At 34.6% G+C, this 25,624-nt stretch overlaps 1 protein-coding gene across 12 annotated transcripts in view; it reads left to right on the top strand.

The window, feature by feature from the left end:
* LOC105488645 (Rap guanine nucleotide exchange factor 2) overlaps positions 1 to 25,624 on the top strand; it is a 259,652-nt gene that overhangs the window by 129,775 nt on the left and 104,253 nt on the right. For 9 of the 12 annotated variants that reach the window (XM_011752891.3, XM_011752889.3, XM_011752893.3 and 6 more), the window contains 3 exons: positions 9,734 to 9,809; positions 12,117 to 12,284; positions 14,647 to 14,664. In XM_011752891.3, the coding sequence (XP_011751193.2) occupies positions 9,734 to 9,809; positions 12,117 to 12,284; positions 14,647 to 14,664 (262 nt within the window). Of the gene's footprint in view, positions 1 to 9,733; positions 9,810 to 12,002; positions 12,039 to 12,116; positions 12,285 to 14,646; positions 14,665 to 25,624 lie in introns of those variants that run through there. The other 3 variants (XM_011752894.3, XM_011752890.3, XM_071092882.1) reach the window with 2 other exon arrangements.

The following is a 25,624-nucleotide window of genomic DNA, read 5'->3' as shown; positions in this document are numbered from 1 at the left end:
AATCGCCAAACAACATATTTCCCAGAACATATCTCCATCCTTAAGCAATGCATGACTGTATGTTAATATATATTATTACTCACACATATTATTTTGTGTTGTATGTTATGTGTATAATATATTCTCACAAATACATTATTTATATCTTAAATTTAAACAAAAGTTTCTCACATGAATCATATATATGTGAGAAATAATGTATGTTTTGTAGAGAGAGAAAAAAACCTCAAATATATGACCATGGATAAAGAAAAAAATGAGATTAATATTAGGTGAAAAAATGTTCATATAAATGACTCTTCTAAACTTTGATTTAAAATAAAGATTAAGTTGTATTCTTAATCCAAAAATTTCAAATCCAGAATGTTCCAAAACTTGAAATTTTTTGAGCACTGACGTGGTGCTCAAAGGAAAAATACTCATTGGAGCATTCTGGATTTCATATTTCCAGAGTAGGGATGCTCCACCTATACATGCAAATATTCCCAAATCCAAAATAATCTAAAATCAAAGCACTTCTGATTCTAAGCATTTTGGATAATGCATACTCGACCTGTCTTTCAGTCGTATTTGTTTACCTTCTGCCCATCTCTAACTAGTTCTTTCACCCAACGTCTGTCACTTCATTGTTAAATTATCATATAAAAGAGACAGGTTCCCAGTTTGTCCATCATCAAATATAACTCTTCATTTGTTCCTAAGATTTGCTGTTTGTTAAAATAGAGATTCTACTTTTTCTTATTCAAGTCCCAGATTTTTGCCAAGAAACCCAAATATCCTCTCTATAGTTTCTTTTCTAAGATTTTTTTATTGTGGTAAAAAAGATATGTAAACTATGTCATTTTAACCATTTTTAAATATATGGTTACATTTAAGTGTGTGTTCCAGTGGCATTAATTACATTCACACTGTTGTGTCACTAGTGGCGCTACCTCTTTCTAAAGCTTTTCTGTAACTCCAGATGGAAACCCTGAAACCATTATGCTTTCCAAACCACTTTCTCCAACCCTTGGCAACCTTGAATCGTTTTTCTGTCTCTATGAATTTGCCTATTCTAGATATTTCATGTAAGTGGAATCATATATTTGTACTTTTGTGGCTGGCTTGTTGTCTTTAGTGTATGTTTTCAAGATTCATCCATGTTGTAGCAGATATCTGAACTTCATTCCTTTATATGGTTGAATAGTATTCCATTGTGTGTGTATGCCACAGCTTGTTTATCCGTTCATCCATTGTTGGACACTGGGGTTGTTTCCACATTTTGGCTACTGTGAATAATGTTGCAGTGAGCATTGGTGTACAAATATCTGTTTGAGTCCCTGCTCTCAGTTCTTTTTGGTATTTATCTAGGGCTAGAATTGCTGTGTCATATGTTAATTCTATGTTTAGATTTTTGAGAAATTGCCAAACTGTTTTCCACAGTGGCTGTATCATTTTACATGCCCACTAGCAATGCACAGGGTTCCAAGTCCTCCACGTTCTTTTTTTTCTTTCTTTTTGCTTTCTTAAAAAAGGGAAATAGTAAAAAATTGTAGCCATCCTGGTATCTCATTTGCATGTGGCTTCAGGTGTGAAATGGTATCTTACTGTGGTTTTGATTTGTTTTTCTCTGATGACTAAAGATGCTGAGGACCTTTTCATGTGTGTATCAGCTCTTTGTGTATCTTCTCTGGAGAAATGCCTATGTAAGTCCTTTGTCAAGTTTACATTGGGTTGTCTTTTTGTTGTTTAAGAATTTTTTATGTATTTTGAATATTGAATCTTTATCAGATATGTGATTTGCAAATACTTTCTTATTCTGCAGGTTGCCTTTTCAGTTAAGGCCCTTTGATGCACATTTTTTAATTAGGATGAAATTCAGTTGATCTGTGTTTATTCTGCTCCTCATGCTTTTATTTTCCAGAGCTAAGAATCTATTGCCAACTCCAAGGTCATGAGGATTTAATCCTATGCTTTTACTAAGAGTTTACTTTTGGCTCTTATATTTAGCTTGTTGATTCATTTCAAGTTAATTTTTGTCTGTGGTGTGCAGTAGGGGTCCAATTTCATTCTTTTTCATGTGAAAGCCAATAATCCCACCACCATTTGTTGAAGACTCTGTTCTCCTCCCATTGAACAGATATGACATCCTTGTCAAAAACCAACTGGTCAATCATTTGCAGTAACCTAGATGAGACTGGAGACTATTATTTTGAGTGAAGTAACTCAGAAATGGAAAACCAAACATCATATGTTCTCACTCATAAGTGGGAACTAATCTATGAGGATACAGAGGCATAAGAATGACACAATGGATTTTGGGGACTCGGGGGGAAGTGTGAGAAGGGGGTGAGGGATAAAAGACTACAAATTGGGTGCAGCGTATACTGCTTGGGTGGTGGGTGCACCAAAATCTCACAAATCACCACTAAAGAACTTATATAACCAAGTGCCACCTGTTCCCCAACAACCTGTGGAAATAAAAAATTAAAAAAAAAAAAAAAGAAAACATAAGGAAAAAAAAGTCCTGTTAATTTAACACTCACACACAAAAAATCAATTGGCCATTGATGTATGAGTTGATTTCTGGACTCCTACTTCTATCCTTTTGGCCTAAGTACCACACTGTTTTGATTACTATAGCTTTGTAGTAAATTTTGAAATTGGGAAGTGTGAGTCCTCTGACTTTGTTCTTTTTCAAGATTTTCTTGGCAAATTAGGGCCCACCCAATTTCCATATGAATTTTACGACCAGTTTTTTCATTTCTGTAAAAAAGACTAGTCTAATTTTGATAGAGGGTATGTTGAATCTGTAGATCACCTTATGTAGTTTATTATAAGACTTACTAAAAAAAAAACAAAAACAGTGCTGTATTTGACAGTGTTAAGAGTCCATTTCTGACAGTGGCACCAAGGAACAGGATGTAATCACATTTGGATCAGAATGTAGTCACATGGTTTAGAGCAATCCTTACCTACTCCTGATTTTTGATCAAGGATCGTAGGTGTACATTTAAGTTACCCAATTTCTTTAATTGTATTTTTTTCTAAATTATTTCTAAGTCTTTTAAAAATGATTATTTTAGAAACTTAAGGGATACTGGCTTTTAGCTGGTGTAATAGGACTTAATGAATTATTATTATTATTATTATTATTATTTTGAGACAGAATCTTGCTCTGTCACACAGGCTGGAGTGTAGTGGCGTGATCTCGCTCACTGCAACCTCTGCCTTCCGGGTTCAAGTAATTCTTCTGCCTCGGCCTCCCGAGTAGCTGGGACTTCAGGTGCATGCCACCATGCCTGGCTAATTTTTTTTTTTTTTTTGAGACGGAGTCTTGCTCTGTTGCCCAGGCTGGAATGAGTGGTGCAATCTCAGCTTACTGCAAGCTCTGCCTCCTAGGTTCACGCCATTTATTGGACTTGAAGTGTGACTTGAAGTGTGAAGTGCAACTTGAAGTGTGACTTCCTGACCTCAGGTGATCTGCCTGCCTCAGCCTCCGAAAGTGCTGGAATTATAGGCATGAGCCCCCGTTCCCGGCCTATTATTATTATTTTTGAGACTGAGTCTTGCTCTGTTGCCCAGGCTGAAGTACAGTGGTGCAATCTCGACTCACTGCAACCTCCATCTCCTGAGTTCAAGTGATTCTCCTACCTTAGCCTCCTGAGTAGTTAGGATTACAGGTGCCTGCCATTATGCCTAGCTAACTTTTGTATTTTTAGTAGAGACGGGGTTTCACCATGTTGGCTAGGCTGGTCTCAAACTCCTAACCTCAAGTGATCTTTCCATCTCGGCTTTCCAAAGTGCTGGGATTACAGGCATGAGCCACCGTGCCCAGCCTATGAAAAGTTATCTTAATTTATGCATCTGGTCTTTTGGAAAGCCCTTTGGATTCCCTGAATTTTTTGTGAGAAATTTTTCAGTTCTGTGTATTTCCCCTTAGAAACTCTTCCAGGGTAATACCCTTTTATAGATTTGATTTTTCTATAAGGGCATGTATTGTAATTATTGTTTTTGATTCTTTCCTTGTGTGTCCATCATTTCATAGTTTTGTCTTTGTTTATAATTTTACTTGTTGTGTAAGCATCTTGCTGTGCTAATGCATTCAAAGACTTCGTTTTTGTTAATAACTTTTAACTGAACACTGAGAACCTGTTGTTTAATATAATATTAAATACTGTGTGCATTTGATCACCTTTTCAGTGTAGAGCATTTCATTATGCGCACTGGATCCTCTGTGGCTTTCCTGCACTCACACTTTATAAAATGTCTTGTACTTTATTCTTACTGTTTTGGTTTTGTGTTTTACTTTCTCAGAGTGTATTTGTTATTTGCAGTCCTGAAGATTTTGCACCATTTTTTTCCACTCAGTAATCTAAAATATTTAAAAGGATTGTTCATTATATTGTCAATGAGGTACTTTATCTCCTACACATCTTCATCTGTTGCCTTTTTTAAGTCTGTACTTATTTTCCAGAGCTGAATTTCTTCAGTTTATTTGTATAGAACTTGGCCAAAGATTTTTGAAAATGTTGTAAATAATCATATTTATTTACTTTTGTTTATGTATTTATTGTTTCAAAGAATCAGAGAGCAGAAGCAAAAGTAACTTGTGGACTTAATTTCTAGCTAACTTTTTTTTTTTTTTTTCATTGCTTTGTCTGTTTCTTCCAACCTTACAGCTTCTGGTTTGTGAGCTAAGAGCACATGATCTCTGTGAGAGAGCTCAGAGGCTTTGTCACTCATCAGGCCTAGCGTGTGCACTCATGACCTACTCTTTGGCTCTTTCGAGGCTGCTCTTCCTTTCTGCATTCCTGGCTGTGTTTGAAAAAATAGATTGTTGAATAAATGAAATAATATATTCTCCCTTGCTAATGTGTGTTCTGTGCACATTGCTTTTTCCATTCAGCTTTTTCAATAAATATATCTGATGGAAAGTCTGCAGTTTCTCGTGTTCACATCTTTGTGACGCTTTGTAGAACTCGAGTCTTTTTGTGGTTGAAAATGTTTCATCAGGCTCTAGTGCAATTGACTCTCTGAAAAACTCTCATGGAAATATTTTTGTAGAGCACGTTTTAGGAAATTTAAACTTTTCATCCCCAAAGTAATAGTGTGCTAGTGCAACTTGAAGTGTGACTTCCTAGCCATAAAGTTCTGTTGAATGAATGACTAATTGGTAAGAGGATTTGCACCCTAAATCCTGGAGTGGGGAAGATGGTACTATATTTATATATAAAATAATTAACAGTTATATAGTTTATTTATGTGAACATTAACACCTTTTGTTGCTAAAATTTGTAAACAATTCTAGCATGTATTTTTGTATCCAGTATTATATGAACAGTGTATACTTTACAAACATTTATGATTTTTTACTATGTTACATTTAAAAATGGATAAACATTAGACCAGTATATTTATAAACTTGTCTAAGTCTGTAACCTGCCAGATATTTTACTCACACATTGAGATTATTTATTAATTTGTAGTGCATAATTGTAAGCTTCATTTAAAAAAATTAAATTGCAAATAGGTAGATTCAGAAACTCAAATTTTTGTGTATATTGAAGAGTTATGGAATTTCAGTTGTATTTAATTGTAAGCTAAAAGAAATGTTTAAAAATTCAGATCATTTAAATTGTATGAGAAGTAACATGAAAATAGATTTATTATGTTGTTTCTGGCAAATTTTTTCACTTAAAAGTACTCCAATGTGTATGTTTCTGTGGGCATATATGTGTGATGGCATATATGTGTGACTGTATATATGAACATTAAAAATTTTTTTTCAAAAATGTTAAACATGATGCTGGTTTTGATTTTCATGGAAACGTTTTCTTCTTTTCAAGGCAGGTTTTACTCTATTTCCCAGGCTAGAGTGCAGTGGCACATTCTTGGCTCACTGCAACCTCTGCCTCCCATGCTCAAGTGATCCTCCCATCTCAACTTCCTGAGTAGCAGGGACTACAGGCTCACACCACCATGCCTGGCTAATTTTTGTATTTTTAGTAGAGACAGGATTTCACCATGTTGCCCAAGCTAGTCTCGAACTCCTGGGCTCAAGTGATCATCCCTCCTCAGGCTTCCAAAATGCTGGGATTACAAGCATGAGCCATCGCGTCTGGCCAGAAATGATTTTGGAAAAGGACTTAATTATCTTTAACAATCAAATAATTATTATTAAGGAAAAGGACTTAAGTGATGGCCTAGTCTAACCTAATAAACCTGTAAACAAATAAAATTTATCGTATGATGTGGTGAAGATAGTTTGCTAGAGATTGCAGACGATAGAATGACAATATTGGCTTTTCTATTTTCTTCCTCTTACATGACTTGGCTCCTAATACTTGAAACATGTGTATTACTATGATATAAAGAGGATTATAAATGGAACAAGAATTTCCATAGGAGTCCGTCACAGTGCCTAATTAACTTGGAAAAAATTGTTCAGTGAAATAGTTTTTTGGCAGAATTTTAAAGCATTTTTTCTTAAAGATAAGTTTATTAAATATGATTGACAAAAATTTTAATATTAGGCCAGTGGTGGTAGCTCACACCTGTAATCCCAGAATTTTGGGAGGCTGAGGAGGGAAAATTGATTGTGGCCCTAAGTTCAAGACCAACCTGGGCAACATAGCTAGACTTTGTCCCTACAAAAATAAAAAAAAAATTAAAAAAAAAAAAAAGGCATATATGGTGGTATGCACCTGTAGTCCCAGGTACTTGGGAGTCTGAGGTAAGGTAGGAGGGTTGCTTGAGTCCAGGAGTTCAAGACTACAGTGAGCTGTGATTGTGCCGCTGTACTGTGGCTTGGGTGGTGGAGTGAGACCCTGTCTCTTTTAAAAAAAAAAAAAAAAAAGTTAAGTCCTGAATGGGCAAAAACTGGCAGCCTTCCCTTTGAAAACTGGCACAAGACAGGGATGCCCTCTCTCACCACTCCTGTTCAACATAGTGTTGGATATTCTGGCCAGGGCAGTCAGTCAGGAGAAAGAAAGGGTATTCAATTAGGAAAAGAGGAAGTCAAATTGTCCCTGATTGCAGATGACATGATTGTATATTTAGAAAACCCCATCATCTCAGCCCAAAATCTCCTTAAGCTAATAAGCAACTTCAGCAAAGTCTCAGGATACAAAATCAATGTGCAAAAATCACAAGCATTCCTGTACACCAGTAACAGACAAATAGAGAGCCAAATCATGAGTGAACTCCCATTCACAATAGCTTCAAAGAGAATAAAATACCTAGAAATCCAACTTACAAGGGATGTGAAGGACCTCTTCAAGGAGAACTACAAACCACTGCTCAACGAAATAAAACAGGACACAAACAAATGGAAGAACATTCCATGATCATGAATAGGAAGAATCAATATCGTGAAAATGGCCATACTGCCCAAGGTAATTTATAGATTCAATGCCATCCCCATCAAGCTACCAATGACTTTCTTCACAGAATTGGAAAAAACTGTTTTAAAGTTCATATGGAACCAAAAAAGAGCCCACATTGCCAAGACAATCCTAAGTCAAAAGAACAAAGCTGGAGGCATCACGCTACCTGACTTCAAAGTATACTACAAAGCTACAGTAACCAAAACAGCATGGTACTGGTACCAAAACAGAGATATAGACCAATGGAACAGAACAGAACCCTCAGAAATAATACCACACATCTACAACCATCTGATCTTTGACAAACTAGACAAAAATAAGAAATGGGGAAAGGATTCCCTATTTAATAAATGGTGCTGGGAAAACTGGCTAGCCATATATAGAAAGCTGAAACTGGATCCCTTCCTTACACCTCATACAAAAATTAATTCAAGATGGATTAAAGACTTAAATGTTAGACCTAAAACCATAAAAACCCAAGAAGAAAACCTAGGCAATACCATTCAGGACATAGGCATGGGTGAGAACTTCATGTCTAAAACACCAAAAACAATGGCAACAAAAGCCAGAATTGACAAATGGGACCTAATTAAACTAAAGAGCTTCTGCACAGCAAAAGAAACTACCATCAGAGTGAACAGGAAACCTACAGAATGGGAGAAAATTTTTGCAATCTACTCACCTGACAAAGGGCTAATATCCAGAATCTACAAAGAACTCAAACAAATTTACAAGAAAAAAACAACCCCATCAAAAAGTGGGCAAAGGATATGAACAGACAGTTCTCAAAAGAAGGCATTTATGCAGCCAGCAGACACATGAAAAAGTGCTCATCATCACTGGCCATCAGAGAAATGCAAATCAAAACCACAATGAGATACCATCTCACGCTAGTTAGAATGGCAATCATTAAAAAGTCAGGAAAAAACAGGTGCTGGAGAGGATGTGGAGAAATAGGAACACTTTTACACTGTTGGTGGGACTGTAAACTAGTTCAACCATTGTGGAAGACAGTGTGGCGATTCCTCAAGGATCTAGAACTAGAAATACCATTTGACCCAGCCATCCTATTACTGAGTATATACCCAAAGGATTATAAATCATGCTGCTATAAAGACACATGCACATGTATGTATATTGCAGCACTACTCACAATAACAGAGACTAGGAACCAATCCAAATTTCCATCAATGATAGACTGGATTAAGAAAATGTGGCACGTATACACCATGATATGCAGCCATAAAAAAGGATGAGTTCATGTCCTTTGTAGGTACATGGATGAAGCTAGAAACCATCATTCTGAGCAAACTATCGCAAGAACAGAAACAAACACCGCGTGTTCTCGCTCATAGGTGGGAATTGAACAATGAGAACACTTTGACACAGGAAGGAGAACATCACACACCAGGGACTGTCGTGGGGTAGGGGTAGGGGGGAGGGACAGCATTAGGAGATACACCTAATGTAAATGACAAGTTAATGGGTGCAACACACCAACGTGGCACATGTATACATATGTAACAAACCTGCACGTTGTGCACATGTACCCTAGAACTTAAAGTATAATAATAATTTTTTTAAAGTTCATGTTAAATGGAAGGAAAGAAATACTTTTGTGAATGAGTGAGGTGTCACATTAACAAAGAGAGCTTCACTGGAATTCTCTGTTCTTGATTCTAGTTTGCATATCCCTATGTCAGAAACAATAAATCTTCTCCGGTGTTAACATGGGAATTCACCACAGATAAGGCAAAGGTGCTATGTCTGTGTTCACTCATGCAGAGTTCTCAGGAGGAATGAGCTTTCAGTAGTACATCAGCTGAAATCAGTTTACCATAAAAATAAAGTTTTAAGTTGAGTATGTTTTTCTTAAAACATTTAGAATAAGTTGATTTGAAAATTTAGGAAAATAAATACACTTTTTAGGTGAAAAAAGAGTTTAACCTAAGCAAGTTGTGAAGAGAATTACATGTATATGCATTTTATACTTCTTTGGGACATTTCTATAGTTTGCCACTGAGACATTTCCCATCCCTACTGGAATATTCTCAAAGTTCACCTGAGGATGATTTAAAATAACCTAACAGAAAACTCACCCATGCTAATAATTCTCCTTTTCTTACATCATTAATTTGAAAATATTGTTAGAATTTTCCAGAAAAATCTATGACTGAAACTTAAGAATTTGCATGCTTTCTTGTCATTCTGTGGAAATTATTAAAGATAGTTCACTTTCTCCAAGGTGTACTTTTTGTAATTGTTTTTAATTTTTATTTATCTGGAAGTTTGGCTTATGTTCCCAATTCATATTACTTAAATCTCTGAGGTTGTCCTCATTGATTTTTTTTTTTCTTTCTTTCTAGTTTTGGCAAGCGTTCTGCAGGAAGTTTTAGGCGTGGCTGTGAATGCATTGTTTTAGAGCCTTCTGAGATGATTGTGGTAAGAGTATTACTTGTGAGGACTATTTTTCTCCTGAAAAATTGCATGAAATAAAGGCATTTTTACAAACTGCTTATAATATTAGATTTTTGTTGAATAGAAAATATTGTATATTTTCTATAACATTAGATATATTTATTTCACAACTTTGTATTATGAATTTGAGTTCATAATCATAATATTTCATTATTTACAGGATTCAATTAAATGCAAAAAAATTTTAAAAAGTACAAGTAGCTAAGTGTTTGATTTTTGTACTTTGTAATTCAGTCTATAATAATGCCATTTAATTGAAATTTGGGGAGAATCTCTTGATTGCAGGATTTTAGCTCTCCAAGTTTTGATTGGTTTGAGTGACTTACTTTAAATGAATCACTAGGTTTGCTGGTGTGAGAACAATTTTGGAATCTAAACATGCCTGCACTGTGAGTGTTTGTGAGGAATAACCAAATGGAACTTTGTTCACTGTTAATTCATTCATCAGAGTTTCTAAGATGTTTTAAATGAGGAATTATTTTTTAAACAACACTATTTTTAAAAACGCAAGAAAATCACTTGAATTCTTTGAAGTAATTAAAAGGAAATTTGGGGACTATTATGCTGGTTAAACACTCTGTTGACATCTTTTCTCTCTTTTTAATGGAATTTTGTGACTTAAAAATTTATAAAGAGAGATTATACATGGAACGTATTAGTAAAATACATATTAGCAACCTTGAAGCTTAAAAACCAAACCTGTCATACTTTTTTCTTACTGTATAAGAATGATTTTAAGATAGGATAATATGTACCCTTTAAAAAAATTGGTCACAGAAATGAGATGAGGTGGAAGGGGAGTTTCCCAGTCTAGACATTCAGTAGGTATTCTTACTGTCCCCATCCAGCATCCTAGCTGGGAAGGAAGATCTTGTAAAGTAAATGATAACCAAATAAAGATGACGATGGAAACTTTATTCACGTTTAGTAAAGTATTTGATAAACAATTGTAGGTCTGTTTTCAGAGAAGATGTAGGGTTTTTCCCTATGATGTAGGAGAGGAATTCCGTCAGAAATGAGAACTTCCTCATCAAAGCTAGCAAACTTTTTGTAAAATTTACTGAAATATTTGGTAAAGTTTTACAAAATGTACTCAAGTGAGAAAGTAGCATAGTTATGAGTAAGGATTTAGGGTTGGGAAGAATGTGGGCAGCTATATAGCACTTTCCAACAGTAGATAGTCAAGATATTTCCTTGAGATTTTGCCCTCTGTTAATGCCACTTTTAGTTTTCTCGGAAGGATTTTTAGTCTTTAAAATTGAGTATTTTATACTTGCTGATACTACATGAACTACTAGGTTTGCTGGTGTGAGAACAGTTACATAACCTAAACATGCCTCCATTATGAGCAGTCACATGAGGAATAACCTATTGTAACTTTTATTCCCTGTTCATTCATCAGCATTTCTAATTTTTTTTTTTTTTTTTTTTTTTGAGACAGAGTCTCGCCCTGTTGCCCAATTTGGAGTGCAATGGCGTGATCTCAGCTCACTGTAACTTCCACCTCCTGAGTTCAAGCAATTCTCCTGCCTAAGCCTCCCGAGTAGCTGGAATTACAGGCATGTGCCACCACACCCAGCTAATTTTTTGTATCTTTAGTAGAGATGGGGTTTCACCATGTTGGCCAGGCTGGTCTTGAACTCCTGACCTCATGATCCACCCGTCTCAGCCTCCCAAAGTGCTGGGATTACAGACGTGAGCAACTGTGCCTGGCCTAAAATGTTTTTAAATGAGGAATTACTTTTAAACAACACTATTTATAAAAAAAAGAAACTGAAGTCACGGAATGAAAGTAGAAGGAGAAACCCTTGCATAACCTACCGAAGCCATTCTGTTAGCAGTGTTTGAGTCATTTGGAGGTTTTTACAGATTTCCATCAGTTTTTTTTTTGTTTTCGTTTTTTCCACGTTGCTTAAGACAGTGTGGCAGTTGCTTTCATAATGTGTGGTAATGTATCCTGTGAGATCTTTCACTAATAAATCGTACAAAGACTGCTGAAAATATCCTTCCCTTTGAAAGTACAGGAAATTCAAGAGTTACCCATATTGTCCTAAGTGGAACTGAAAATGCCTCCTCATAAAAGAAATGTTACTTAAAACCAATTAGTTCCAGAGAAGTTCAGAGACACTTGAAGTTTGTCTAGATAGTTTGTCTACAGATGTCCTTTGCAAGATGATTGAATATGGGTTATCTGTAAGTTTCTTTCTGTATCTAATATTAATAGGAAATGTTGCATTTGGAGAAATGAAATTTTGGGGGGTTTTATTTCAGGTGGACTATATGGATGAAAATGAAGAATATTTTCAGCGTCAAGCTTCCCATAGACAGTCTCGAAGGAGATTTAGAAAAATCAACCAGAAGGGTGAAAGACAAACAATTATTGACACTGTGGATCCTTATCCCATGGGCAAACCTCCTTTGCCTAGAGGCTATCACACGGTAAGTTATACGAGTGTAATCATTTTATTTATTTCTAGTTTTTTTGTTGGGGTTTTATGAAAAGATGTTTAAATTTTCAATTTTTGACAAATTTTTTCAATGATATATATACACACACGTTAAATATACTTAAATATTTATTTTTATTTGTTATATTAATATAAAATAAATATATTTATTTAAATTTATATTTATTAAAGAAATAGTAGATTTTTCTGGAAGCAAACATGATATGATTAGTTTTTAAAAGACATTGAAATAAGATGTCCACAGACTTTGCTAGCTCATTTATTTCTTAAGTTGTTCTCTGAAGATCAGCTTTGTGATAAGCCCATATAATTATAATTGGAGTATTTTAAGTTGTTTTACCTTAATCTAACATTTTAGCCCCCTCCTGTGCACTCCACCCTTCACTCCCAACCCGAATGGCTGCTATCTATTTAAAAGTAGATATGTAAAAATTGCATTATTTTTCATAGTTTTTTATACCATTGTGAGAATATCTGAGATTTATTTTTTTAATGCAATGAAGTAAGAATAATTTGAAATAATGCTTTTTAAAATCTCAATGTGAAGATGCCCTGAAATATTTCTAATAGGTTCAAAGATCCTCTTAAAGGCAGGCAGACATAACCCAGTTGATTGTCATTTATTTCATAAATATTGATAAATAAACTGCTTTTTATGTTTGAGGAAACCAAGACACAGATAATGAGTGCTTTGTTTAAGATCTCAATAAAGTCACTTTAAAGCCTTATTTTTCTTATTCCTTTGTTTTTTCAAGAGCAAAGTAGCTTAGATTCCTGGATAGGTCATAATAATGTGAAAGATCGTTTATGCATGTAATACCATTAAATGAATGGTTATTTTATGTATAATTAATTTTAAAATAAAAATGTAAAAAATAAAAATAGATAATTAACAACTGTTTTATATTCCCCAGTTGTTTACGGTTTTCTTTTCTGCAAATAAGTATAAATACAAAATGCATAGGAAAATGTTTATAGACTTAAAATTATTTACTCAACTTTTAATAAGTTTAAGTGATATATCTTATACCCACACTTCATATATTCTATTTCTCAGAGAGCTCTTTTTATTTAAATATTTAATGTGGTTTTGACCACTAGCAATCTGACTACTCCTCTTGCTACCCATGAAGTATTTTAGTTTAACATGAATTTCATAGTTGAATCATTGCATTGAGCTCATTTGGAAAGGACTGCTTTTTGCTCATCACAAAGACATCTTTGTCTATTGGAGAGACTTAGTATTAAAAAAAACCATGAAAGGTTTTTTGTTACCATTGTCCATAAAAGAAGGTAATGTTTTTGGGGTTGATGTAGCATTATGGAAGAAGGAAATATGTATTAAAAATAGTTACACATATTAATAGTACAACACAGATAATATTTTAGCCTAGCATTAATATTGCTAATTTTTTTCTGCTTTGGAATTGTTTTTCCAGTTTAGTTGTCAAACTAAAATAGTCAGTGGGAGTATGGATTATTTAAAATGTAGTGCTAAAGTTGGTTTGTTTGTTCTTATAGTCGTATTTGTCACACTTTAGTTGGGTGGGCCATTTGGTAACTGTCACCCCCACCCCCACTGTGATTCCCCTTTTATGGAAAACTTCATTCAGTTTCCTTACACTGCTCCCGTTTCATTATTTGTTTTAAAATATATATTTCTTTTATTGTTACAAGATTTTTTTTTTTTTTAGTGGATTTTTAAGAATGTCTTACCTAGCCAGCAGATACTTTTAGGGAAAATTCAATACTAGGATGAAAAATTTGGCTTGATTACTAATGGATCTTATACTGGTTTACTAATGTGTGACATGTGGCATTAGTTTTACTAAATGAGTTAAGATTGGCAACAACATGGTCATAAGGATTGCATCCTTTTTGGGGTGTAAAAATGATGTATATTTATTTATTTTACATAAATACATAATTTTAATGTAGGAAGATTGCAAAATTTTGTTTTGTATATATGATACCACATAGTAAAAAGAATTAAATAGAAATTATTATTTATTACCCCTACATCATATTTACTTATTTTTAACAGAAATAGTTCTCTTTGAAGGAAATTGGCTAATAGGGAAGGACTGAGGGTAAAAAGTTTATTTAAAAGAATTGCATGATCAACTTCACAGGTGATTTAAAGTGATTGCAAGTGCATTTCAAGTGCATGGCTAAAGAACATGGGAAGCATTATACATATAGCTGATTCTATATGATCATTCTTAACTTAATTTTAACATTATCTTCATTTTGGCAGATGTAATATAGCATGTCTGATAATGTTCATCTTTTCCTTTCCTCCTTTATGGCACTCATTTCATTTTGGCTCAAAGGAATGCACTAAATCTCAGGTATTGTAATTTGTGTGTGGTCTCCTGACACTAACCTAAGTTTATGTGTGAATTTGCACTGTTACTAATGAATTTATAATATTGGTATGTTGTGCTTGGTCTTGTCCTTCTGTATTTTGCCCTAATTTACTTTGAAATTATCAGTGGTTTGGGTGGTAGAATAGGCTGCTTGATCTATACAGACCTGGGGATGGATTGTCCATGTTGAAGAAAGAATTCAAGTGCAAGCTACTTATTTTTAAAAATGAATGGAGCACTTAAAAAAATGAATGGAACACTATTCTTCACTAACCTGCTTTGCAAATAAAAAAATGAAGAGAGAAACGCAGGCAGACATAAAGGATTTTTTTTCCTTTTTATGTGAAAGCTTATGGGAAATTCATTAGAAATTTACATTTTAAATACTATAGATGAAAACTTTAAAGTTCAGGAATCCCAATGGGAGAACATTTTGGGAGGCCACTGGTAAAATTTCAGTCAGATTTTTTTTAAAAAGCTTAGTTAGAAAGGAAACAAAGTTTAAAATCTCTTTGTATTTTCTTATTTGCACTTTATTTTTAACAAGGTTTCTTGCTTTTATTTCATTCTACATTTTAATTGAGGTCTGTAATAATCTCCTTGGTCACTTCTTTCATGCCAGTACATGACTAAGTACTATACTAAGTACTAAAGTACATGACTAAGTACTGTACTAAGTACTAAAATCTATGTTTTTCAGTGTGAGTTCTTTGAAGATCTAGATTACATTTGGGGTTATCAGGGAATTTTGAGTCAAGGAAGAAAAACTGATTTATTCCTGAAAACTAATTGGTTAAGTAACTAGTAGCATTTTATGCTTGTGTTTTATCATTGTACAGGGAAAAGATCATGAATAATTTATTCACTTTGGGGAAATCTATCATCTGTATATCTTTGGCTGTTAGAGTAACTTTGCCTAAAAGTATGAATTTTATGTATAAGTTTTCAAATTAAAGTAAGACAGTTCCTTTATGTTCTATACAAGAGAGTACGTATTAGAATGCCACAGGTGTCATGATTGCTGTATTGGTTTTTGGAAGCACTACTAATTTTTAAATGATGTGATAAATCTAAAACATTTTTATATAATTTAAAAATTTTAAGTTAAAATAATTTTTAAATTGTACACAGTTTTATGTACATCAGTGTTTTGAGCTTCTCTCTGAAAATAGTACACTTACATATAACATAATTTTAAAAAGGTAAATCAATATGTAATTGATCTTCCTCTTTTTTTAGCATAGATTACCAGTCTAATTCCTACTTAGAACTTGGAATTGAATTTAAAATATGCACTGAGTTATGATGTATACTTTAATGTACACTTTTTAAAATTAGATGTGTCGCAATAGTTTAAAATGGATTATAATTATTTTCTTCAGAAACATGAATACTCATAGTCCATGTAGTGTGTTTTCAGGACATTTTTCAAGGCAAGTGTATGAAGTTTGCAGAGAGAATAGCATTTTAAAATGCAGTGAGAAAGGAAGATTGGAGATGGCTTTCATTAGCATTTTCTTACATTTTGATGAGTAGAGATTGAGGCTGTATTTAAAATTGCTAAAAAATAAGATTTAGCATGAATTTTCAGTCTTAGAGTGAGTAGTTATAGAGGCAGGTAATAAGGTTCCTGGCAGAGGCTGGAAGATTTGGGGTCCATCACTAAAGAGACTATCTGGGGACTTTGGATGGTAAAGTTTACCTTGTCTCTGGGTTCAGAATAGGGCAGGAGAAGAAAAGCTATGTTTGTTTTACCCATGGTTTCAAGCTTTCTCTGTATTGATCAGTAATTTATTCTAGAAGTTTGTGTGGGTAGGAAAATCTGAATTCCATATTAAAAATGGAGAGGAGAGGAAGGACCATTTTAACTTTTACCTTATTGGAGCGACGTGGGAAGCTGGCACATTCCTCTTCCATCATCTTCTATCCCTCCCCTGATTTTAATAAGGAAAAAACGCAGCTCTTCCATTTTTCCAGTTTGGAAAGAGGAAAACTGTACAGAGAAATATTAGACTAAAGATTGAAGAAAACTTGTCCAACTGTAAAGGTTATGTGTCCCAACTGACATTGCATAATTTCCATCCTTCCTAGGCTGGTGGCAATATTAAAATGCTCTCCATGCTTTAAAGTTCTGGTTGACCTCACACTCCCACTCCTGCTTACCCAAAAATACGGCTCCACTTTATACAAATCTGAATCAGGAGAATTTGAACACAGTGTAAATAAAACATATTTATAAAGTTTCAGTCAATGCAAAAATTTTAAAATGATGAAAACTCATTGGTTGTGTAAAAGGGTATCTCCCACACATTTTATTAGTAGTCCTTTTCTACAATGTGAATATACACTCCAGAGTACTGTTTCATAAAGGTACACTGAATTTTCCAGTAGATGAGGCTTAATGTTCTTAGAGAGAATGTGCAAAAGTAATGGAAAATACTACATAAGATTAAATTAATATAATGTAAGTTGAATGCCATATAATATTAAACTTTATGGAAATAATTTTTGTTGTAGTCAGTGATAATACAATATTTTTAAAGTGTGGCAGCAAGGTAATAAGATTGATTCATATATGAGGCTTATGAAAATCAGTCTCATTTTAAAACTAAGGTTATTAGTTTTAAATATATATTATTTAAAACTAGTATTTAAATATATATTATACATATTAATATATAATATGTATAATAATATAAGACAAATTCTGTTTCTTACAATGGGTGTATAAGATATAACCATTCCTAGAATATATCTTAAATATCTCTGAAGTCACTATTTCTTTTGAGATAGAGTTAAGTTGATTTCTCCTTCAGTTAAAGACTCCTTGGTAGTTTTGGTTTGTTACAAAAATCATTTAGCTATTGAAACAAATGAAAACATTACAGCATTTAGTTTCCGTGATCGTGTACATTTATTTGACATTTAGGCTTTTTGACTTGAGTTATGTTCTTAAATAAGTAGGCAATATTTTTACTCGTGTCATGTATTTGCCTTGTCATTTATTATTTATTAGGCGTGACTCAGTATTTGCTACTTAAAATAAGAGGATATGTTTTGGGTAATGTATCAATGACTTGTATAGCTAGTAAATTTCCTAGAATATTTAAGGACTTCAGATTTTACCTTCAGTTTATATGATATCACACCTAGCTATAATTTATATGATGATATTTAAAAATCTGTATATGTACATATATATGAAATTATGCAAATACAGAGGAAATTTGTTAGTTCTCTTAACATTTTTTGTCCTTTTAAAACATAAATTTATCAAGCATTTGTTTGCTTAATTGGACCTGAAGACTTGTCTTCAATATTATTATCAGTGTCTCTGTGAATTATAATGGGATAGAGTTTCAGGAAATTTGTGTATTTTATTTCTTGTATCATAGAGAGAAAAGCTCAATATTTTCATTTATGTATTTTTGGTCATTTAACACATATTCATTGAGTGCCCACCATGCTTCAGGTCTGTCCCAGGCTCTAGAGATATAAAAGTCTGCAACACAGGAGAATCTGCGCTCCCTTTGCCCTTATAGTCTCACAGGGAACACAGATAAATAAATGGTACACACCCAGGGCCCCTACAGGAGTCAGGGATGATTTCATGAACCACCTCAATGTCTTGGCTCAAAGAAAGATGTTTTGTACAGAAAGAATCTTATTTGCTCAAAGACTTAGAGGTTGAGTGGTCATAGGGTTTTTGAAAGCCATGTTGAAAGTTGAACTTTTTCATGACTGTAAGGAAGAACAAAGAGACTGAAGCAGAGGTGTGACATACTGAGATTTACATTTAAATAAACTACTCTGGCTCCGAGATGTAATAGATTTTGGGGATAGGGATGGTCAGGTGGGACCACAGGACCTGGTTAAGTAATGGAAATGGAAGTGGTGGCTAGAATATGGCAACTGGAGTAAGAATGAAAGGTGAGGGATTTAGGTGGTATTCGGGGGGAAGAAAGTAGAAATAATTTATGTTTCAAAATAAAACTTTAGCTCTAATTTATTAATTTCTGATGATTTGCTTTGTGGGCAGTACTTTCTATTCCAATAGTGTTTAATGACCATACTGTGTAGGAATATAAATACGTGAGTGAGAGTTTGAGGTAGATTAGTTTCAAGCAGATTACTCTTTAATCCAGGAAAGCTAAATAGAAATGTGAAAACTGAATTAGGTAATAAAGAATGGAAAAGAGGATGTGGAGAGAGTGTTAGAGAGTGATATACATACAAATAAAAACCCCCTGGCCGGGCGCGGTGGCTCAAGCCTGTAATCCCAGCACTTTGGGAGGCCGAGACGGGCGGATCACGAGGTCAGGAGTTCGAGACCATCCTGGCTAACACGGTGAAACCCCGTCTCTACTAAAAAAAAATACAAAAAACTAGCCGGGCGAGGTGGCGGGCGCCTGTAGTCCTGGCTACTCGGGAGGCTGAGGCAGGAGAATGGCGTAAAAACCCGGGAGGCAGAGCTTGCAGTGAGCTGAGATCCGGCCATTGCACTCCAGCCTGGGCGACACAGCGAGACTCCGTCTCAAAAAAAAAAAAAAAAAACAAACCCCACAAATTTTACTAAAATTTATTGTTTGGATGCCTGATGCTTTATGTTTTCATCAGAAGAGTCTTTGGAGAGTGGTGTCAAAAGTATCCTTTGCTTTTCACGCCCATTATCAGCAGATTTACTAGTTCCTCTGTACCCTAGATTATGTTGCATTTTAACATCCTACAGAAAGCTCCCTGTGGAAAAGTCTCTGAACAATAGGTGGATGTAACAATACTGTGCTGTGTGCTGCAATTTCTGGCCAAATGCAGCATGTTAAAGCTGCTATAGTGCTCTCAACCTCCTTGCTTTGGGGGCACTAATTCTCTTTCTTGCAGTTTTAATCAGGTATTTATGTTGATTTAATTTATATGGATTGGGAAATTGCACTATAGCATATGTACAGAAATTGAAATGTAAATCAGGAAATAGTTTAGAAAATAAAATGATTTCTCATGCTATTAACAGCATGCATTGTAAATTCGTGCAAGGCAGTTGAGAATGGTATGCAGTGTGCTGTTTACCCAAGTTTCAGCTTCTGTTGAAGGATGTCTATTTTTATATATTACATCATCTCTGCTACAGAACTCCGGTGTCCACTGGGATTTACTGTTCTTTCATTCCATTTTGAAAGAAAGCTTGTATTGATGTCATAATTGGACCCATCTTTTGGTTGCACTTGGAAATTGAAAGTAATAAGGGTGTTGTGTAGCAAGTCATGCAATATTTCAAGCGATTTATTTGTCAAAAAGATCACTGTCACTTTGTCTTGCCTCTCCTTGTGAATACTGGTGGCTGTCTGTGCTTGTACATGTTTTAAATATACTTGGCTAAAATTTAGCTTTTAATTGCAACAGTGAAGATGCTTTTCATCTTCGACTGTTTCATTTCTTACCATGTGATTTTTTTTTTTTTTTTTTTTTGTCATGAGATTTTGCAGAGCTACATGCTGATTTTAAGTCTCTGTTTTTTTTTTTTTTTTTTTGGGAAAAATCTACTTTGATATTCAGACCTATTTCCTGCCAGTGCTGAATTGATCTTTTTTCAGTTATCTGTTGTAAGTTGTCTGTTTTCACTGTTTGAAATATCAGGTGATTGGAAATACTATCTTTTGGTTTTGAATGCAGTGTTAAAACATTATTAGCCTGAAATGCCACTCTGTTAGCTGGAAGATATTATTGACCTCTGGACAAAACTCTAGCATTTTATGGAATATATAGATGTTAGGTTTTAAATCACTTGTGAAACAAAATATTTTAATTATTTGTATTAAGATAATTAAAAAATAATAATGCTATACGTATTTATCTATATAAAATTTCCCCCTTATTTTCTCTGAAAAATTTAGTCATTTAGTCAGTATTATCAATACTATTTTAATAGTACACTTTTTTTTTTTTAACTGATCAGGGACAAACCTCCGCTTCTTTTGTCCAATAACAGCTTCTTTGAGATATAATTCACGTGCCATACAATTCACCTATTTAAAATACGTAAGTTAATTGTTTTTCTTTTTTGGTTAAAGAAACCCAAATACCATTAATGTTACCATCTTAACATTTTTATGATACAGCTCAGTAGGGTTAAGTATATTAGTAGTGAACTTTGGACTGACTGAGCATATCCATTTCACAGATGTACTGCCTAGCATCCTTTGTGAAAATTAAAATTACTCATATTGGAAAATATCAAGGCAAAAAAGTAAAATCAAATTACACATAGGCTAAAAAATACCTTTAAAGATTTTCTGGAAAAAGTAATTGTAGAATCTATTTTTAAAACATTACTAAATAATTGTGTTATAGCAATTTCTTTTGGACTCAGTAAATGATCAGATATCCTCCCCCATCCCCTTAAATCTTCCTTTCAAGTGGAAGACAGAAGACAACATATATGGTGCAGTGTATACTGCTCTAGAGGTGGGTGCACCAGGGTCTCACAAATCACCGCTAAAGAACTTACTCATGTAACCAGATACCACCTGTACCCCAATAACCTATGGAAAAGTAAAAATAATAATAATTAAGTGGAAGACAGGTGGTAGTTGGATGTAACATGACATTTGGAATAGCTGACCTAGGAGAGAAATAGTATGGCAGTAGAGTGGACCAAACCTGTAATATGAATTGCTGATTTAGATAAATAGTGGAGTAATTACAAAGGGAAATATTTGAGGATGAAAAAGAAAATACTCAGGCTGTTTTGATTTTTACTCAGATGTCTATGAGAATAGCAATGGTAACCTGTCATCTATGGTTTCGATACAGTACAGAAGGCATTTGAGGGTGTTAGAAAATAAAGTTAAAACCTCAAAACAAGTCGTGACATTTCCCTTTCACCGATTATTAGCACACTTCTTTTTTTTTTTTTTTTTTGGAGACAAGGTCTCTTGCTCTGTCACCCAAGCTGGAGTGCAGTGGCATGATCTTGGCTCACTGCATCCTCCGCTTTTCAAGCTTAAAAGATCCTCCCACCTCAGCCTTCCTAATAGCTGAGAATACTACAGGCGTGAGCGAGCACACTCGGCTCATTTATGTCTTTTTTTTTTTTTTTTTTTGGTAGAGACAGCGTTTCGCCATGTTGACCAGGCTGGGTTGAGCTCCTGAGCTCGAGAGATCTGCCTGCCTTGGCCTCCCAAAGTATTGGGATTATAGGCGCCTGGCCCTGTATTTCTTTATACAAAAATTTGAACTGAACCTTTAAAAATTGTTTGAATCATCAGGACTTTTGGAACACTCAGGAAAGTTTTTAGAAAAGGATCATTTTGCCCTTTGTTAATTTATGAAATAAGCATATCCCTAACCAACTGGGATGTGGAGAATACTTGGTCATCATTGATATTCTTGATGTCCTTTACAATGGGCATTTTTGAGGAGCACTTAACAGCTCAGTTTAAAAATTACTCTTTAGTATAAACTTTTGCCTGTCTTTTAGTATTAACTTTGGTTAGACTAAAAAAGCAGCCAGCTATTCTGCAAGCAGATTAAGTTGTCAGTCAGAGGGTTCTGCTCTGAAGTGGGTGTAAACAGGAAATCTAAGGACAGTTGATAACTCTGCATTCTTTCACATCAGCTAAGAGAGGCTGATTGTTTTCTTGTTGCAGCAGTTTTCAAACAGTTTAACCTCTGGACTCCTTTAAACTTCTAAAAAAATTTTTTGGCTCTAATGAGTTTTTGTTTATCTCTATTACTATTTACCACATCAGAAATGAAACAGAATTTTGAATATGTATCCATTGATTAATTTAAAAATAGTAATAAACCCATTACACATTAACATGAGGGTTTCTAAGGGGAAATATTTTATAAAGCAAAAATTTTTAAGGAGAATGATAGTGTTTTATACTTTAGCAAATACGTTTAATATTGGTCTAATAGACAGTTGGATTCTCATATCTGTATTCAATCTGTTGTGATACGCTGCTCTGGTTGAAGTATGTAAAGTATATGAAGAAAATCTGACCTCACATGCATAGGTAGTTGGAAGAGGGAAGAGTATTTTAACAGCTTTCAAAAATAATTGTGGATGTTCTTTGAAAGACTGCACCAAAATTTGACCAGTAGTGGTTTCTTAAAGATCAATAGCAATGAAGAATTTAAAACCATGTTAGTGTAACTTGCCTTATTCTCTTTTATTAAAACCCATTGGTCTTACTTGCACATGAAAAGATCTTTTTACTTATGCATACTTTTGTAACATCATGCATTGGTCACTAGGTTAAACAGTCTTCTGAATTTTGGCACATTATACAATATAAAGAAAAGTCACATTTGTTAATACCACCACAGATCTCAATAAAGAAAGTGCGTTAATTATTAAGAAGCTATCAAACTGTGTTAGATATGTTTTTCAAAATTCTTTTAGTTGAAACTTCAAATTTTATCATTAGCAAAGTACTATCAGCTGTTTTTCTTCAAATGACAGGCTCATTTTGTTCATTTTTAGAAAACACCTGCCAGATACCCAAGTCCGAATAACCATAGTTTTTTTTTTTATTATTTGTTCTTTCAAATGAAAATGTTTTTCTGTGAAAAAAGGGGCCAGTTCACTCACGACTCAAATAATTGCACATCTTTTCCTTGAGACAACCATTGTACATTGTAACAAAAGTGCTTTATGCAGACTTCTCACTTCATCATACAGAATATTAAAAGGATGTATACTAATGGGTGGAGATTTAATGCAATTAATTATTACTGCTTTATCCAGGACACTTTCAAGTAATACTGCATTTTCTTTTTTTGCGACTGTGAGTGGTGGTAAAGAATACGAGGACCATATTGGTAATGACAGTAGTTACACATTAGTAGTGATACCAGTGTCCTGATATATGCTAAGACATCAGTCAGGTTTTACCCATTTTTGCTTTTGCACATCAGCACAGTGAAAAAAGCAAGCAACATTTTAGTGTCAGAATGAAAACATAGTTTGACTTTATGAACTCCTTAAGAGCCTTGGGGATCCTCGGGGTCCTGAGACCATACTTTGTAAACTAGTCTCTTATAGCTTTGATTCACTGGTTCTTCAGATTTTATTTGCATAGTTTAATAGAGTTCTGCAAATAAACAGAACCAGTGGAGTGTTAAGGGAAGGAGACGTTAAGGAATTGGCATATGCTATTGTGGAAGCTGACAAGTCCAAAATCTGTACCTAATACAGCATGACTTCCCCCCCCGCCTTTGAGACGGAGTCTCGCTCTGTCACCCAGGCGGGAGTACGGTGGCACAATCTCCACTCACTGCAACCCCCACCTTCTGGGTTCAAGTGATTTTCCCACCTCTGCGTCCCAAGTAGCTGGAACTACAGGCGTGTGCCACTATGCCTGTCTAATTTTTAGTAGAGACAGGGTTTCACCATGTTGGCCAGGCTGGTCTCGAACTCCTGACCCCAGGTGATCTGCCCACCTTGGCCTCCCAAAGTGCTGGGATCACAGGCATGAGCCACCGTGTCCCACCAGCATGACTCTTTAAATAGTCATATGCTGCATAATGATGTTTTTGTCAATGAAGGACCACATACACAACAGTGGTCCTAGATTATAGTACAGTATTTTTACTGTAGCTTTTCTGTGTTTAGGTATTTTACGTATGGAAATACTTACCATTGTATTGCAGTTGCATACAGGATTCAGTACAGTGACCTGCTGTACAGGTTTGTCACCTAGGAGGAATAGGCTATCCCATAGAGCCTAGCTAGGTGTGTAGTAGGCAACATCATCTAGGTTTGTGTAAGTACACTCCCATGATGTTTGTACAAAGACAAACAAAATTGCCCAGTGACGCCTTTCTCGGAATGTATTCCCCGTCATTCTGTCGTCATGATGTGTGACCGTTTTTAAAACTTCTTTCTTCTCAGAGCTCCCCTTACTTTATTTCTAGAATTCTTCTCTCTCTTTTGCTCTATTTTGAATATATAGTGTGTGTTTGTTTGTTTTACTGGTGCCTTTGTGCTGCCTTCATTCTTTTTCTATCTCCTTGTTCTTATATTAAGACGTAAGTGGCCAGTTTCCCTTGTTATCACAAAGTGTGATTGGCAACTCATGACTGTGCTCTGACATTCAGAATTCTTTCAGTAATCAGCTACTATAAAGGAAAATAATTGTCTGAGGGAATAGAGCTGCCTTTGGAAAGGTACTGGAAATGTTGTCTCAACTCCTCAAATCTGAAATGGTGGGTCTCGCTTGGTGAAAACTGAAATGGCCAGATGAATATTCTGTGTGATAAGGGGTCACCATAGGTTCATGCATTGTTTCTGGGTATTTTTTTCAGTAGTCTCATTTTCTTCCATACTGTGTTTTTACTTTTATTGTAAATACCATGTTTTGTAGTAGTTGATTGGATTATTAATATATTGTTAGTTTTGTTTTAATCTTAAAAGTTCACTGAGTTTAGTGATGCATACTTTTAAATTTTGGTCGAACAGATTTTAAGTTTGCTTTCTGTCTTGGAAAAAATACTTACTTCCTATAAAACATAAACCATCCAGAAAACAGGTTTTTCATACATTTGCTCTAAGACAGTCTTTTAGTAAGCATTTCCTAGATGGTCAGTATATTTTGTTTATGTCTAGCACACTGTTGAACTGACCAAACATGATTTCTGAAGTTCATCTCTGATTTCTTCTTTTAGTTTAATTTTATTTAAAGTTCCAGGATACATGTGCAGGATATACAGGTTTGTTACATAGGTAAATGTGTAACATGGTGGTTTGCCACACGTATCAACCCATCACCTCGGTATTAAGCCCATGTATTAGCTTTATGTATACTGATGTTCTCCCCCGCTATGGCCCCCAGGCCACAGTGTCTGTTGTTCCCCTCCCTGTGCTGCCACTTAAAAGTGAGAAAATGCAGTATTTGGTTTTCTGTTCCTTTGTGAGTTTGCTGAGGATAATGGCTTCCAG

This window comes from Macaca nemestrina, chromosome 3 (assembly GCF_043159975.1).
Source record: "Macaca nemestrina isolate mMacNem1 chromosome 3, mMacNem.hap1, whole genome shotgun sequence".
Lineage (NCBI taxonomy): Eukaryota > Metazoa > Chordata > Mammalia > Primates > Cercopithecidae > Macaca > Macaca nemestrina.
This window is presented reverse-complemented; position numbering and strand designations above follow the sequence as displayed.